The sequence below is a fragment of the Chrysochloris asiatica genome, unplaced genomic scaffold (genome assembly GCF_000296735.1).
Source record: "Chrysochloris asiatica unplaced genomic scaffold, ChrAsi1.0 scaffold00395, whole genome shotgun sequence".
NCBI classification, from domain to species: Eukaryota; Metazoa; Chordata; class Mammalia; order Afrosoricida; family Chrysochloridae; genus Chrysochloris; species Chrysochloris asiatica.
Window position 1 is genome coordinate 1281575 of NW_006408913.1, and position 16350 is coordinate 1297924.

General features: G+C 43.6%; 1 protein-coding gene across 1 annotated transcript in view; it reads left to right on the plus strand.

Moving 5' to 3' along the window:
- The window catches only part of KANSL3 (KAT8 regulatory NSL complex subunit 3), a 59895-nt gene that overhangs the window by 24484 nt on the left and 19061 nt on the right, over nt 1-16350 (plus strand). The window contains exons 6-9 of the mRNA XM_006876624.1: nt 14583-14714; nt 14961-15077; nt 15315-15416; nt 15526-15597. Of these exons, the coding sequence (XP_006876686.1) occupies nt 14583-14714; nt 14961-15077; nt 15315-15416; nt 15526-15597 (423 nt within the window). The remainder of the gene's footprint in view (nt 1-14582; nt 14715-14960; nt 15078-15314; nt 15417-15525; nt 15598-16350) is intronic.

The following is a 16350-nucleotide window of genomic DNA, read 5'->3' on the forward strand; positions in this document are numbered from 1 at the left end:
GAGGTATCTTCTGGTTTTCTAGCTGCTCCCGGCTGGTCTGCTTGTCCTTTCAAGTAGAGAAATTTCCCATCTCTGAAGGTCTGGTTGTGGTTCGGGCTTCCACCTATACTCCCATGTAATGTAGAGGCTCCTCAGTAAACCTCCTTCACTGGACACATTGTAGCCCCATTTTAGGTATTCTGAAGATGGCAGAAGATGGGCTTACAAGCTTTCCATGTTGATATTTCCGGTTATTCCTTTCTCTCCCCCTCCAGTGTCTGTTTTATAATGTGTAGTCAACAAGAACTCTCCATGCATGCGTGCGCTGTACCCGACTGATTTTTATTGGTATCTCAAGCCAGGGCGGGAAGACTTGGGGCGGGAGGAAGTTATATCGCCTCTGGCCCTTCTGGGAGACGCAGCTGTCTGAGTGGGCTGGCCCTGGTCCCGCTTCCTAAACTCTGCAGTCGCAGGAGTGACCCGCAGTCTCCGCAGGAAAGAGTCCCAAAATACTTGCTTTTCTTTATCCTTGTTAGCGAGGTTTCTCAAAAATATGAGCCCAGGAGAGATTATGATAGTCCAAAAGCTGTGGGACTGGTATAGGAACGCCTCCTTTGTGAGATCCCACTCCTAGCTAGGATTAGGGGCAGGAGGCTTAGCTCAGTGACAGATGTGGGATGATTGGTGACGTCAAGAAGTCGCCGCAGCCTTTCTTACACCCTCCAGAATTCCTCACACTCTCCATGCGTGGGTGAGCTGCACCCGGCCGATTTTTACTGGGGTCTCAAGCCAGGGTGGGGAGACTTGGGGCGGGAGGAAGTTATATCGCCTCTGGCCCTTCTGGAAGACGCCCTGGCCCCGCCTTCTAAACTCTGCTGTGGTCCCCGCAGGAAGGAGTCCCAAAATACGCGTTTTTTTCTTTATCCTTATTAGCGCAATTTCTCAAAAAAGTGAGCCCAGCAGCGTTTATAATTGTCCAAAAGCCGTGGGACTGGTCTATGAATGTTTCCTTTGTGAGATCCTACTCGTTTTTTCCACAGGAGCAAGTCCCTACCTTTTCTGGGTGTCCTGCCATACCGGAAGTCCCCCTGAGGCTGTTAATCTTTACGGGAGCAGAACGCCTCATCTTTCTCCCATGGGGCAGCTGGTAGTTTCGAACTGCTGATCTTGTGGTTTGCAGCCCGAGTCATAACCACTATGCTACCAGAGCTCCTTAAAACATACTAGAGAGAATTTAAGATTTTTTTTATCCCCATTAAAATGAAAATTGGGAGTCCCTGGGTAGTGCAGATGGTTAAGTGCTTCACTATTAGCTGAAAGATCTGGCAATTTGAATCCATACACGGTTACCTCGGGAGACAGGTCTGGCAATCTGCTCCAAAAGATCTCAGCCTTGAAAACCCTGTGGGTAGGTTTTGCTCTGATTACATGGGGGTCACCATGTTTCAGAATCGACTTGTTGGCAATTAACAGTTTTATGATGAAATGAAAATATCTTGAAATTATGAAGCTAATATGCTCATTGAGAAAGCAAAACATTACATAAGTATATAAAGAAAAAAACCAGTGGAAAGCCATCAGCTAGCCCTAAAATGATGGCTTATATACATACAGATATATTCAGATGCAACTTTGCACAAATACAGGATCATATAATGCTTACTGTTTTATTGCAAACTTTATTCAATAAAGGTCAGATGGGTCATCACTTTTGATGGCTACTCCATTGTTTAGAGGAGTCCTAGTAGCATATTGGGTTACCAGTTGGGCTGTTAACTGAAGGTCAGCAGTTTGAATCTTGTGGGATAAAAATGAGACTTTCTTCTTCTGTAAAAAGATTTACAGCCTCAGAAACCCTATATCAGATCACTCTGAGTAGGAACAGACTCTGCAACATACCACCACTGCCACCATTTTTGGCTATATCATAATTTACATAATTCCTTGACAATATTTATATTATTTGAATTTTTTTTTTTTATTATTGCAAATAGCCCTATGGTAAATAAGCATAGTTTTTAACTCTGAATAAATTCTTAGGAGTAGAATTGTTAGGTAAAAATGTTTGTACTTCTTTGAGTATTGATACAAGTTATCAGACTGCTTGGCAGAGAGAAGAGATAGGTCCAGTTGATGCTGCTGTCTTCATTGTTAGAGTGTGCCCACACATGCTCAGCATTTATTTATTTTTACTTTTTATTTTTTAAATGTTTTATTGTGAATTATGTGATGGTTTACATGGGAGAACATTAGTATTATATTCATTCTATCGTATATCATCTCATTGCCATGGTTACAATCCCCTCCATGCAATCCTTCCTCCATACCTCCCAGGTCTTCAGCACACAGTCACTCTCCCTCTCTGGATCTAAAGTCTCCAGCTGCTCCATCGCTCCACGTCATCATCTCTGGCTCCATTTCAGGCATCACTGTTTCTCTGGGTAGGGTCCCGCTCTCTGTTCTTCTCCCTTGATGGTCCTAGGGACCTCCACTCCTAGACTGAAAAGTTAATCACTCCCCTCCTTGCTATAAAACATCTACCTTTACATTTCCAACCCTCACAAACAGTCCTGATAACAGTTATTCACTATTGTATCACAAGAGACCCGTCTGCATTGCATCAGCCCCACCTAGTCAGATTGAATACTACTCACTGGAGATTCTACCTTTCTCTAGGCCCTCTGGATCTTAGGTTCCCTCTTGAAAGCTTGTAAGCCAGTCACTTCTTGCCTTTGTAGTCCCCCACCCCCTCATTTTGGGTAGCCAATGTCCAAGTTGCTCATCCCTGTCTACTCTGTGTGGAGAGGGTGGGAATGATTCTAGCATTTATTTTTATATATATGCCAATATAATGTAACTTGCACAGTGCCTGCCTTATAAATGACCTCTGTGCCATTAGGGCTCCTAAGGACCAGATTGGTGGTGGTGGTTTGCCGTGGAGTTGGTTCCACCTTATAGCAATCCTGTACAGGGTTTCCGAGGCTGTAAATCTTTACTGGAGTAGAAAGCTCATCTTTTTTCTGTGGAACAGCTGGTAGTTTCAAACTGCTAACCTTGAGGTTAGCAGCCCAATTCTTAACCACTTTGCTACCAGAGCTCCTTAAGGATCAGGTTAGGACCAGACAATTCCTAATGGTGTTAGGCCCCATCTGAGGCCTCTCCAATTAGGAGACCCCAAAAAGATTATCAGGACTCGAGTTCGATGCAACAGCAAGAGGTTTATTGTTTATTTGCCAGCCCGCTGGGGTCCACCCTCACAGACTCCTAAAACCAGGAGAAGGCTACCCCGCTTTGTTCTACATACTAGTTTTTATAAGGTTTTTAGGGGGCAGATTGTGCAGAAGCATAGGTACAGTCTTTGGTTAATTATTTTTACTCTATACTTTTATTGGTCTTGGCATGAAGCAAGTTTTTTAATCTATAAGCAGATGGGTTTTGGCAATTTCAAGTTTGTTTAGTGTTAGGATATTCTCATTCGTCTGGGTCAGTCTGACTGTTATGAGTTTCTCGAGGATTATTTTGACATTGAGGTTTTGGGGGCTGACTGATTGCCGCACCATTTGGTGGGAACTAAAAACTAAGGCCTTGTCTATTTAAAATGCTTTTCTGAAGTCTGGTCAAGTGATCTCTAGTTAGGCATGATCAGCTGGGTCCTTATAATGGTAGATTTATTCATTCAACAAATACTTATTTTGTACCTATATTATGCCCATCTACGATGGTGGTGATGTTTGTATGCCACTGGGTCGGTTCCAGCTCATAGTTATCCGGTATAGGGTTTCTGAGACTGTGGAAAGCTCACCTGCTGAGGAGCAGCTGGTAGATTTGAATTGCCGACCTGCAGTTAGCAGCCCAACTTGTAATCAACTATGCTACCAGGACTCCTTCCATCTAGGATTGATGTTGTTGTTAAGTGCTGCTGAGTCAGTTCTGGCTCATATCAACCATCTATAGGGTTTCCAAGGAGTGGCTGGTGAGCTTGAACCACTGACCTTGTGGTTCAAACCAATGTCATAGACGAGTGCTTTATCCCACAGTGCCACACCATGATTTCTCCATCTAGTATAGACAGAACAAATGCTTCTCCTCTGGTGAAGCTTGTTTTCTAGTCTGGGAAGAGACAAATGAAAACTAGTCACAGACAATCCCTTGCCTGTACTGCTCCTTTGCAGTAGAAACCCTGAGCTCCATAGAGGACCCCTGAGCTCTGGGCAAGAGAATGAGAGGCACAATCACAAGTGAGGAGATACAAGCCCAAGGCAGAGAGTGATGGCCATGAATATTTAAAGTATTTTAAAATATGTTCTCTGCAGTACTCTCTATATAGTGAAAGTACAGTATTGGTGAATGTAGTCTTGGGGGAGGTGCCCTGAGTGTCAATTCTATGGTGGCTCTGCCTCACTTTGCCATGGCCAGCATGACAAGATGTAATTTTCCTGGTAAGGAAGTTTACACTGCTTCCTCATTTGAGTTATTGTTTGGATGGGTCTTGTGTGGATATAGTTCAGATGTAATGAACATGACAGACCACTGAGGGGACTCGACAGGTGTGTACAGCCCTGTGCTACCCAACCTCCATACTGGGTTATAGTACTGGCTAGTTCCAACTGGGGAGCACATCAGTAAGCAAGGGTTTCAGACTGAGAGGCACTGTCTACTTGACCCTGCTCTCCACAGTGGTTCTTCTGCCATTATACCTTTATTTTCCCATGATGGTGTTTAGATTCACAACAAATACTCCGGTTGTTTTCCAAAGGATGTAAATGATTATGAGATTATTTACTTTTAAAGTACCTGGTGGATGTTAAAATGCAGGTAGATGGGATCATGCTCTTCGTCCAAGACTATTACCATTGTTGTTATGTGCCATCGAGTTGGTTCCGACCCATAGCGACCCTGTACAGGGTTTCTGAGGCTGTAAATATTTACGGGAGCAGAAAGCCTCATCTTTCTCCTGCGGAGAGCGGTTAGTAGTTTCGAACTGCTGACCTTGAGGTTTGCAGCCCGATTCGTAACCACTGCGCTACCAGAGCTCCTTTACACCCATTGTAAATAGTGCAGAAAAGGCACAGATCCTAGTTTCTTGTCTGTTGAGAGTAAAGCGCAGTGCTGGGAAGGCCAGAGAAGCTTGGTCTTAGCTCCAAGTGGAGAATTCAGTTATTGATTATTTTTAACAGTTTAATGTTAACGTAGTTTCAAGACCTGTGGTTTCACACTCTGGTAGTGTAGTGATTATGAGTTGGGCTGCTAACCTCAGAGTCAGCAGTTCTAAACTACCAGCTGTTCCTCGGGATGAGGCTTTCTGCTCCCGTAAAGACTTACAGCCTTGGAAGCCCTATACAGGCAGGGTCTCTATGAGTCAGAACTGACTCCACAGCATATAACCAACCAACTCTAATACTAGATTAAGCTTTCTAAATCAGATCAAATTCTCTGCTTCAATTCTTGAGTGGCTCATAATTACGGTGAAATTACATCAGAGTGACCAGTTTGTGTTGAAGGTTCTTTGCAGTTTTGCCTCTAACCTTTGTTACCAGCCTTACCTTCACTTTCTTCCTTACTCATATCCTTGATCTCAGCCCATCTGTGCCTAGAATAGGCCCATAGCTCTTGCCTCTTGCTAGTGTCTGACTGGAAAGCCTTCTTTCTGTTTCCTCAGAGCCCCTCTCACGTCAAGTTCTCATTTTCAGATGAAAATAACCCCTTAAACTTTCCTCTTTGCCATTCATTGGTTTGAATCATGGCAGTGTGGGGGCTTCTGTTCCTTTCATGACACTTACCAGCTCTCCCCTTCCCTTTTTGTTATGTGTTTTTGTCTTCATCACCCCATGTAAATTAGAGTCTTCTGCAGTACCGTCTTGGTGCCCAACAGCAGCTGCTACATAAGTATTTGTTCCCTGAATTGAACTAAGAGTGTCTCATATATTCTCTTAGTTTCTCATGCAGAAATAATTTTAGTATCTCCTTTTAAATAAACAGCACTGCCCTTGTCATTGCCTAGAGCAGCGTCACTTCTGTGGTCTTTCTAGTTTCATAACCTGCATCTAATCTTAGTATTTTTTATTCTCTAGTTTCTCAAAAGCTTTTTTTCTGTTTTTCTAAAAATTCCCTTTAACATTTTTTTAAATCTTTCTTGCTCATTAGGTCACTTTGACCTTTTGTGAGTAGTGTGAAATTAATACAAATGTTTTTTCTCATTGTAAGTATTAGCATTCAGAACCCTATATTCATATATCTGTGACATTACCTTATCTGTGACATTACCTTTTTGGTAATAGTAAAAAAATGTGATAAAAAGTGTATATCACAGTATACACAATATGTTGTTATTAAGTGCTCTTGAGTCAGTTCCGAGTCATAGCTACCCTGCAGAGGGTTTCCAATCTTGCAGTTCAGCGCATTAACCCATAGCACCATACCAGGAGTCCCACACAATATGGTAGGATATATTTTTTTGCACAAAGAAATTGAAGGTGCCTGTCTTTGCTATTTAGTGCTGAAGTGGATTAACTCCTTGTACAGTGCTGTGGGTTAATGCACTGGATTGGAAAGTTGGTGTGAACCACAAGGTCGGCAGTTCAAGCTCACCAGCCACTCCTAGGAAAACCCTATATAGGGTCACTATGGGTCAGAACCGACTAGATGGCATGTAACAACAATAACTTGGTGGTGGTTGTTAAGTGAATGACTTTAACAAACAAATTTTATTCTCTCATAGTTTTGTTGTTGTTAAGTGCCGTCGAGTCGATCCTGACCCATAGCTGTTATGCCCAGATTTCGGGGTCCCCAAAGACCACCAAGGAGCTGACGCCAATGCAAGTGCACAAGGGTTATTTATTCAAGCTCGAGCCCGGACTCCATCCACATCCCCGATGCAGCGGATTTAGGATGAAGCCCCAAACTCCTAGTCAGCGGGATTTTTATAGGGGTTACAAGCAGGCTCGGGGTTTTGAGCTTAGTTACTCCAGGATTGGTTTACATTTTGCAAGGTATGGGGTGTTACAGTCTGATTGGTCATGACTGGTAGCCTGAGCTACTGGGTTAGGGGAAAGGAAAACATGTATCATCCGGCCTTGAATTGTCTGCTATGTTTATCTGCTTCTTACTGCTTGCTGTGGGGGAGCTATTCTCATGCAGCACGAGCTAACTTGGTGCATTCCTGGAGCAGGGGGACATGCTTCGGCCAAAGTACAAAATGGAGTCTTTTCTTTAGGTCTCACATCCCCCCCTTAAAAGAAACTTATTAAAGGCCCAATCATGGGACTTGGGGGGTTATTCAATCAGATTTTCTTGGCGATGCCTCTGGATGTAGACTTAATCTCCAGGGTGATAATGATGGGGCTCTGGAAGCAGACCAGTCTCGTACAATGCTTTCAACCTCGGCCTGTTGCTGCAATGCACCTGTTGGATACTTTTTAGGGAGAGGAGCAGTTTTTGATCATCAAATTCAGCAAGTAACCTCTGACTGGAGGTTCAGAACAATGGGTGGTGGTACTCTAAACATGATTTCAAAGGGAGACAGTCTTAGCTTATAGGGCATGTTTCGCACCGGATAGAGGGCAAAGGGGAGGCGAGTCACCGAGTCACCGGCAGTCTCTGTCGAGGACCAGCCTCGGCATGGATGTTTGGTTCACGAGGTGGGGATATCAGGCGGCGATAGGGATAGCAAAAGAGGAGACACAAAGACGCAAAGAGAGAGACAAAGAGACACCCCAAAACCAGAGTGGATGCATTACTGGCGTCCGGCAGATCCGGTGTTGTAAACATCTGAGCTATAAGGGCGGTAAGATCCCGCATAGTAAACATCTTAACTATGCGGGCAGTACGCACCCCTTACTAGCTGGTCAGCAACGCATGCCTAGTCAGCCCGTATAGCACGCTCTCCAAGCTGTAATGCACACCTGGTTCGGCCTGTGCCTCTGTTTTATTTAGGGGAGGTACTTTACACAAAGCTGGGAGGGACTAAGACAAGGTACAGCAAACATTCGTAATATTCCAGACATTCAGGCAACTTTACATTGTACTTCACAGGTTCGAATCTCAGGACAGCAACTTGGTTTCTCAAGCTTAATTAACATATCTTTTAGCACCTAGCCTCAAATTGGGGAAGGAGAAGGAGGATTGGGAGGAGTCCCATTGAGGCGGCTGCTCAGCCCAGGTTTCTCAGCAAGTGAGATGCCTGGGTGAATAGGGCTGCACCTGGAAACACTTAGGGAGGGTGTCCTTTTGTCCTTAGAACAAAGAACCGGGAAGTAGCCAAACTATTTTTAGTTAATCCTTGGGAGAGAAGCTTTACCTTTGAAACCTTTTACAGTCTCGGCTTCTAGGAAAGGTTCTTACATTTATCTGTGGATATCAAGGCTGTATGTATGAAATTAATAATAAACATAACTGAACAATAAGATGAAAGTTTGCTTTGTCTGCTAAGTGGCTAGAGTTTGTTCCTCAGAGCCCTCGGCCTGTATGGTCTGCAACATTTGGGCCCACAGGGCCTTGAACTCCTGACAGTGTCTGCAAGGTCTGCAACAAGTCTCTAGGGTTAATTTAGTTAGGGTCTGTTTTAGAGTTCCATTCATCCTTTCTACTTGACCTGAACTTTGGGGTCTGTATGCACAATGTAATTTCCAGTCGGCCCCCAGTACCTTAGCTAAACTCTAACTCACCTCTGAAATGAAGGCGGGCTCATTATCTGACCCAAGCATTACTGGAAAACCATACCTCGGTAGGATGTCTTCTAGCAACTCCTTGGCTACCATCTGCGCTGTCTCTTGCTTTGTGGGGAAGGCTTCTGTCCATCCTGAAAAGGTGTCTACAAAAACTAACAGATACTTGTAACTATACTTTCTGGGTTTTACTTCTGAGAAGTCTAATTCCCAATAGGCGCCAGGTGGGTGTCCTCTCAGCCTGCGGCCTGGGTTAGCTTTAGTTTTAGCTGCGTTAGTGAGCTGGCATGCTTTGCAGGCATCAACAATGTGTCTAATCTTGGAATTAGCACTTCGAACTTTAATCTTTGCATCTCTCAGGAGGTCTTGCATTTTACGAATGCTTACGTGGGTGTTGCATTTTTAAGAGACTACGCAGTGGTACCGGACTTGGGATCGTGCGGCCGCCTGGTCATGGCGCTCTTTCACGTTGCCCGGTACTTCCAGGCCCGAGGCAGCGGCAGGGCCTGTTCAAATTTTGCTTTGGAGAGGTGCTGGGTCTGAGGCCCGTGAAGTGCACCCACTCACAGAGGCCTAGGGGGCGGGGCTGAGGGAGAAAGGGGGCGCCCTCGCGGACTCTCCCTTCCACACCAAGATTCAAAGCTATCATAGTGCAAAAGCTCCTGCAGGAAAATGTCCCGCAGGCGGGGGAGGGAGCGTCTGTGTGCCGGGCGCCAAGCTCCATTTCACTGACTTTGGCCGCTGGTGACATGGTGCTGCTCCGTGGTGTCGGGGAGAGGAAAGGGGGGAGAGAAGGGAAAGCGAAGGGGACGGGCAGGCGACTTCTCACACCACACGCTCTCGCTCAGTCCGGCCGCCTCCTCCCGGTGCTCGCTCTCCCTCCCCCTGGCTCGCTCTCTCGGCCTGATGATGAGGGAGAGGCTAGAGCAATGGCTGGGCCTCCTGCTTATGAAAGGGAGGTGGCTGCGGCAGCAGTGGCAGCGGGTGGGCAGGCGGCTGGGCTCTCTCACTCAGCTCCATGCTTTAGCTCACTGCTCGCTTTCCCCAGCCGCCTCCTCTTCCCAAGCAACGCAGACACTTGTGGATGGTTGACAAATGTTGTTACCCAAAAGTTTGGAATTTTGGCGATCAATTCTGACCTCTTCTGAAAGAATGGTTGGCGGAGTTTGTTATGTTTCTGTTCTACTTTCAAAATATTCTCACTGGCTTGTTCATTAACTCTATTTCATTTTGTACTTCATCAATATGTTCAATTGCTTCCTGCTGTTCTTTTTCTGAGGTCTCGTAGGCCTGTCGTGGTTGGAGTTGAGCTCCTGTGTCTACTAGAAACTCAACCGGCTTCTCCTCCACTTTCAAGGTTACTCTAGGCTTGGGGAGGGGCACTGAAAATGGAGTCTTTTCTTTAGGTCTCACATAGTGACCCTTACAGGGTTTCCAAAGGAGCTTTGGTAGCGTAGTGGTTACAAATCAGGCTGCTAACCTCAGGGTCAGCAGTTTGAAACTACCAGCTGTTCCTTGGGAGAAAGATGAGGCTTTTTGCTTCTGTAAAGATTTATAGCCTCGAAAACCCTGTGCAGGGTCGCGATGAGTCGGAATCGACTCCATGGCACATAATAACAACAACAACATAGGGTTTCCAAGGAGCAGCTGGTGAACTTGAACCCCTGTTATTGCAGTTCAGACGACTTTGCAGTCTGACGCATTAACCCACAGTGCCACACAAAGTTAAAAGTCCAGATTCAGATTTTAGGGGGAGTGAGGTTTTCTTTTAATGTTGGCTCTGGGGAAAGGTACTTGTCTCCTTTTAGTATCTGTGTATTTATCATTCCTTGGAGATTGAATGTGTTTTGGCATCAGTCTTCCCCTGGGGCTAGGAGATTCTCAATACAGGGACCCCGGGCCCAAAACTCCTGGCTCTTTCTTGGTGGTAGTTAGTTCCCTCCTCCTTTGCCTGCTCTGGTCTCCTTGATGAGTCCTGGTTGGTGCTGTAGGATAAGCACTGGACTGCTAACCATTAGGTTAGTAGTTCAAACCCAGCAACTGCTCGTGAGAAACCCTTGATAGGATTAATATGAGTCTGACTGACTTGAAGGCACGTATCAACACACACTTAAGGGAAACTGCCCTTAGATTGGACCAGATTAGGATGGGGTTTTACATCCCATCCTAATCCTGTCTCATTAACATAACACACATAACCTAATCCTATTTAAAATCTTATCCTGCTTCAGGCAGAGATTCTGATTTACAGTATAGATTGTTGTAAAATGCCATTTAGTCGATTCAGACTCAGCGATCCCACATAGGATTTCCAAGGAGCTGATGGGTTTGAACTCCTGGCCTTGTTTGCAGTCCAGTGCCGATCCTATGGCACCACACCACATAGGACAGTTATGTTAGATCATAACATGGAATACAGTCACACAGTTCTGGGAATAACGGCCTAGTCATGTTGATACATGTTTTAGGGGACATAGTTCAATCCACGACAGTGCTACAGTATGGAGGCTGCCGTTGTAGGAAAAAATGCAGATTTTTGCATTGATGAAATTTAGAAAATACAGGAATCAAAAAGTTACTCATAATTCCATAGAGATCATTATTAGCATTTGGGCATGTTTTCTTGTTTGTTTTTTGAGTAGAGATAATTTTTATATTTTCTCTTCTACCTTTACCGTCTTAACAAAATTATTTTCATGTTATTATAAATCATTGAAAATATTTGAAAGTAGTCCTTAATATCTAATTATGTGGATAATTTGTTTATTATCCTTATTATACATATGAGGGGGCTTCACAAGGTTTGTAGAAAAATTTCATTAGCTTTTTTTTTTTTTTTTCGTGATTATGAGGTTTATTAGGGTAGTGTACAGGGTACAATTCAGGATCAAAACCACTCAGGATGTAGCAGTCAGGAATGCCTATTATTTACCATATTGCAGGCATGCCTCACTCTTGTCTTTAGCTTCTCAGCCATGTGGTCCCTTGGCCTCCGCCCTGCTCTGGCAAGTGTTACAAAGCTCTTTTAGTCAGCTCTTCAAGCCAGTCTCCTGTCCATAGGCATTCAGCTTGACTTAGACCATGGTATAGAGTCTGAAGCTGCTCTGTCTTTCTATGCCACCACCTCTGCCATTGCTGTTTCCCTAGGTAGGGATCTCATGCTTCACTCATGCTCTTCCTTTTTGATGGTCCTGGGATCTTCCTTCTCCACTTCTGAGATGACTCCTTTTAAACCTAGCAGGACAGCAAAACTAACCAATCCCAGTCTTGTTGTTGTTGTTGTTAGGTGCCATCGAGTCACTGCCGACTCATAGCGACCTTATGCACAGCAGAACAAAACTCTGCCCAATCCTGGGTCAGCCTCACTATTGTTGCCACGCTTGAGTTCATTGATGCTGCCACTTTGCCAGTCCATCTTACTGGGGGACTTACTCTTTTTCTCTGACTCTCCACCTTACCAAACATGATATCCTTCTCCAGTGACTGGTCCCTCCTGACAACATGTCCAAAGTATGAGAGACGCAGTGTGTCTATCTTGGCCTCTAAGGAGCACTCTTGCTGTACTTCTTCCAACAAAGATCTGTTGGTTCTTTTGGCAGCCCATGACACTTTCACTATTCTCCTCCAATACCATAACTCAGAAGCATCAATTCTTCTATGGTCTTCCTTATTTACTCTCCAGCTTTCACATCCATATGAGGTTATTGAAAATACCATACCTTGGGTCAGGTGCACCTTAGTCCTTAAGCTGGCATCTTTGCTTTTCAACACTTTAAAAAGGTCTTGTGCAGCAGATTTGCGTAATGCAATACATCGTTTGATTTCTTGATTGCTGCTTCCATAGTTGATCCAAGAAGAATGAAGTCCTTGACCACTTCAATCTTTTCTCCATTGATAAGAATGTTGTTTATTGATCCAGTGGTGAGGATTTTTTTTTTTTTTTTAAAGTTGAGATGCAATCCATACTGAAGGCTGTGCTCTTTGATCTTCATCAGTAACAATTTTAAGTCTTCTTCACTTTCAGCAAGCAAGGTAGTATCATCTGCATATAACACGTTGTTAATGTGTCTTCCTCCAATCCTGATGCCACATTTTTCTTCATATAACCCAGTTTTAGAGTCATGTATTTGCATGGTCCACCCAGTCACTTGGTGGGAATTAAGAAGACTTTGGATAGTAAAGTAAATGTCAAGTAAATTCAGGGCACCACACAGTATTCCATGAATTCCCAGGGCCTTATTCTTTGCCAATGCCTTCAGTGCAGCTTGTACTTCTTCCTTCCATCTCTTGATGAAAAGGTTGAACATCATTCATTCCTTTTCTTTTTCGTATAGTGACTGTATGTATTCCTTCCAGCTTCTTTTGATGCTTTCTGCATCATTCAATATTTTGACCAAAATGTCCTTCAGTATTGCAAGTCAATTTTTTCTTGAATTTTTTCTTCAGTTCTTTTGACTTCAGAAATGCTGAGTATATTCTTCCCTTTTGGTTTCCTACCTCCAGGTCTTTACACATTTCATTATAACACTTGACTTTGTCTTCTCGAGCTGCTCTTCGAAATTTTCTGTTCAGCTCTTTTGCTTCTTAATTTCTTCCATTTACTTTGGATTCTCTACACTGGAAAGCAAAGTTTTGAGTCCTCTGACACCCATTTTGGTCTTTCCTAACTTTCTTATCTTCTTAATGACCTTTTGCTTTCATTCTGTATGATGTTCTTGATGTCATTCCATACTCTTCTGGTATTTGGTCATTAGTGTCTAAAGCATCAAATCTGTTCTTGAGATGATCTTTAATTAAGGTGAGATATGTTCAAGGTCAAATTTTGAGTTTCATGAACTTGCTTTAACTTTCTTGAGTTTCAGCCTGAACTGACATGTAAGCAATTGATGGTCTATTCCACAGTCTGCCCCTGACCTGGTTTGGGCTGATGATATGGAGCTTTTCTACCATCTCTTCCCGCAGATGTAGTCAATCTGTTTTCTGTGAATTCCATCTGGTGAGGTTCATGTGTATAGTCATTCTTTTATGTTGTTTTAAAAAAAGTATTTGCAATGAAGAAGTCATTGGTCTTGCAAATTCCATGATGCAATCTCCAGCATCATTTATATCACCAAGGCCATACTTTTAACTATCGATCCTTCCTCTTTATTTCCAACCTTTTCATTCCAATCACCAATAATTACCAATAAATCTTGATTGAATGTTTCATGAATTTCAGATTGAAAAAGTTGAGTGGTTGGTAGGCAAACTTTAATAATATTGGTATTAACTGGTCTTCCTTGTAAGCATACTTCAACATAGGTCTTGGAATGTTATTTTTGATGATGAATGTGTTACCATTCCTCTTCAATTAGTCATTCCTTTGCAGCCAGCAGGAGTGGTTCAGGCAGTTACCACCGGGGTTACCTACCCATCTCAGGCACAGGCTCCAAAAGAGATTCTGAGGAAATTGGATTTTACATGGATGTTTTATTCGGGCAGAAGCTTTAGTATATATAAATACAGGCGAGGAGGCCTTGGCGCCATGGATGAGTCTCATTAGCTTTTAATTTCATTTTTCCATGAACTTTTTGAAGCCCCCATATACATTTAGATTGTTATTGAGAGTACATATGTCTTTGTGTATAAGGTTTTCCCCCATTAACATCTTTTAGGGAGGGTTTTCAGAAGTAGAATCCTTTGGAAAATGGTAGGAATAAATTTAAGCTTATTAATTCATATCACCAGATTGTTTTAAAAAGATTGCACCCATTTTTGTAATGGCAGGAAAGTTGCTTTCAGTCATCCATTTATTTGTACTTTTGCACCTGAGGAACACTTGAGAGACTTAGCTACAGTTACTTGAAATCTGTTACGGCTGATGGTGGGCCTCTGTCCGCATACTGGATTACTGCAGGTTCCAGCTTCACATGCAACATTCATTGCTCTTCTTTCTTTTAGATCCCCACCTTGATTGACCGGATGCTGGTGTCATCAAACACCAAGACGGGGGCTGCTGGAGCTGAGGCCTTGTCCCTCCTTCTGAAGAGGCCCTGGGACCCTGCTGTGGGGGTGCTTTCTCATAACAAACCTGTAAGTTGGAAAACTAGGTATTTAGCATGACATTTTTAGAATCCAGCCTTACAACTATGGAAAGAGGATAATAAATGACTTAACTTTTTTTTTTTTTTTTAGCCAGTTACTTTCTTTAATCCTATTTATAATAGTTTTATAAAAAAATGAACATTGGGTAGGATAAGAAGGGTATTGGGATACTCGGGATTTAGTGGAAGGACACCTTCTACTCACAGGTTCTTGGGTGGGTTTCTTTCTCCTTAGAGCAAACTCCCCGGCTCGCCTCTGATTCTCATAGCCTCCTCCGGCCCCTCCAGCTCCGTATTCCCCACCTCACGTCGCCATCGCTTCTGGCAGTCTCAACTCTCCTGCTTAGGCAAGGTATGTGTTAGAGGAAGAGGTGAGCTTGCCTAGGTGGGAGTTTTGGAGGACTGAGAAGAGCATGTAGGAAGGAGGAGGTCAAATGGGTGAATTAAGATATGGAGCATCCCTAACTCTTATGTTTGGAAGTCCAGTGGTGCTTACCAAAGGTTGAAGGGATCTAGCATAGGTTAAGCCAGTTGAGAGAAGATGGAAAGTTGCCTCTGTTGACAAGGATGCCACGTTCCTTCCTTGTAGGTGATCCCTGTGGCCACCCATCTGCTGAATAATGGCAATGGGGTGGGCGTCCTGCAGTGTCTTGAGCATATGATTGGTGCTGTGAGAAGCAAAGTGTTGGAGGTGAGAAGGCTTCTGTTTAGGTCACTGTGGCACCACCCAGCCTTCTGGGCTTGTTCTGTACCCATTTGTAGCCTCCTGTGCCTTACTGTCTCTTTCTCTCCCCACAAAGATTCACAGCCACTTCCCACACAAACCCATTATCTTGATTGGCTGGAATACAGGAGCTTTGGTGGCATGTCACGTAAGTTATTTTCCATTTTATTTGCCAGTCCCTGAGAAATTAGAGGGCATCCTGGGATAGAATACTATTAATACTACTTATGACGATGGTGATGGTGGTAGTACCACTGAGTCTTTTATTCTTTAGGCACTATGCTCTGGTAGCATCGTGGTTATGAGTCAGCCTGCTAACCTCAAGGTCAGCAGTTCAAAACTACCAGTGGTTCAGCGCTAGAAAACTGAGGCTTTCTGTTCCCATAAAAAGTTACGGCCTTAGAAATTCTATACAGGGTTGCTATGAGTCGGAACTGACCCCACAGCACATCACCACCACTAGGCACTGTGTTGGAGTCCTGGTGTGGCGCTGTGGAATAAAGCACTGGACTGCACGGTCTGTGGTTCAAATTTATCAGCTGCTTCTTGGAAGCCCGTAGGGTCACTATGAGTTGGAACCGACGCACAGCCCTTAACAACAAGCACTCTGCTGGATGCTGTACCTATATAATTGTATCTTAAACTGTGAAAGAGAAACTTTAGTTTGGAAAATTTTAAACCAAAACAGAAGCATAGTATAAATAGTATAAAATTAATAGTATAAAAAGTGAAGTTAGTGCTGCTTAATTTTTTTTTTTTAATGTTTTATTGTGAATTATATGATAGTTTACATGGGAGAATATTAGTTTTACATTCATTCTATCATATATCATTTCATTGCCATGGTAACAATCCCCTCCATGCATCATCAACCAACCAAAGGATATACCCTGCAAGCCTA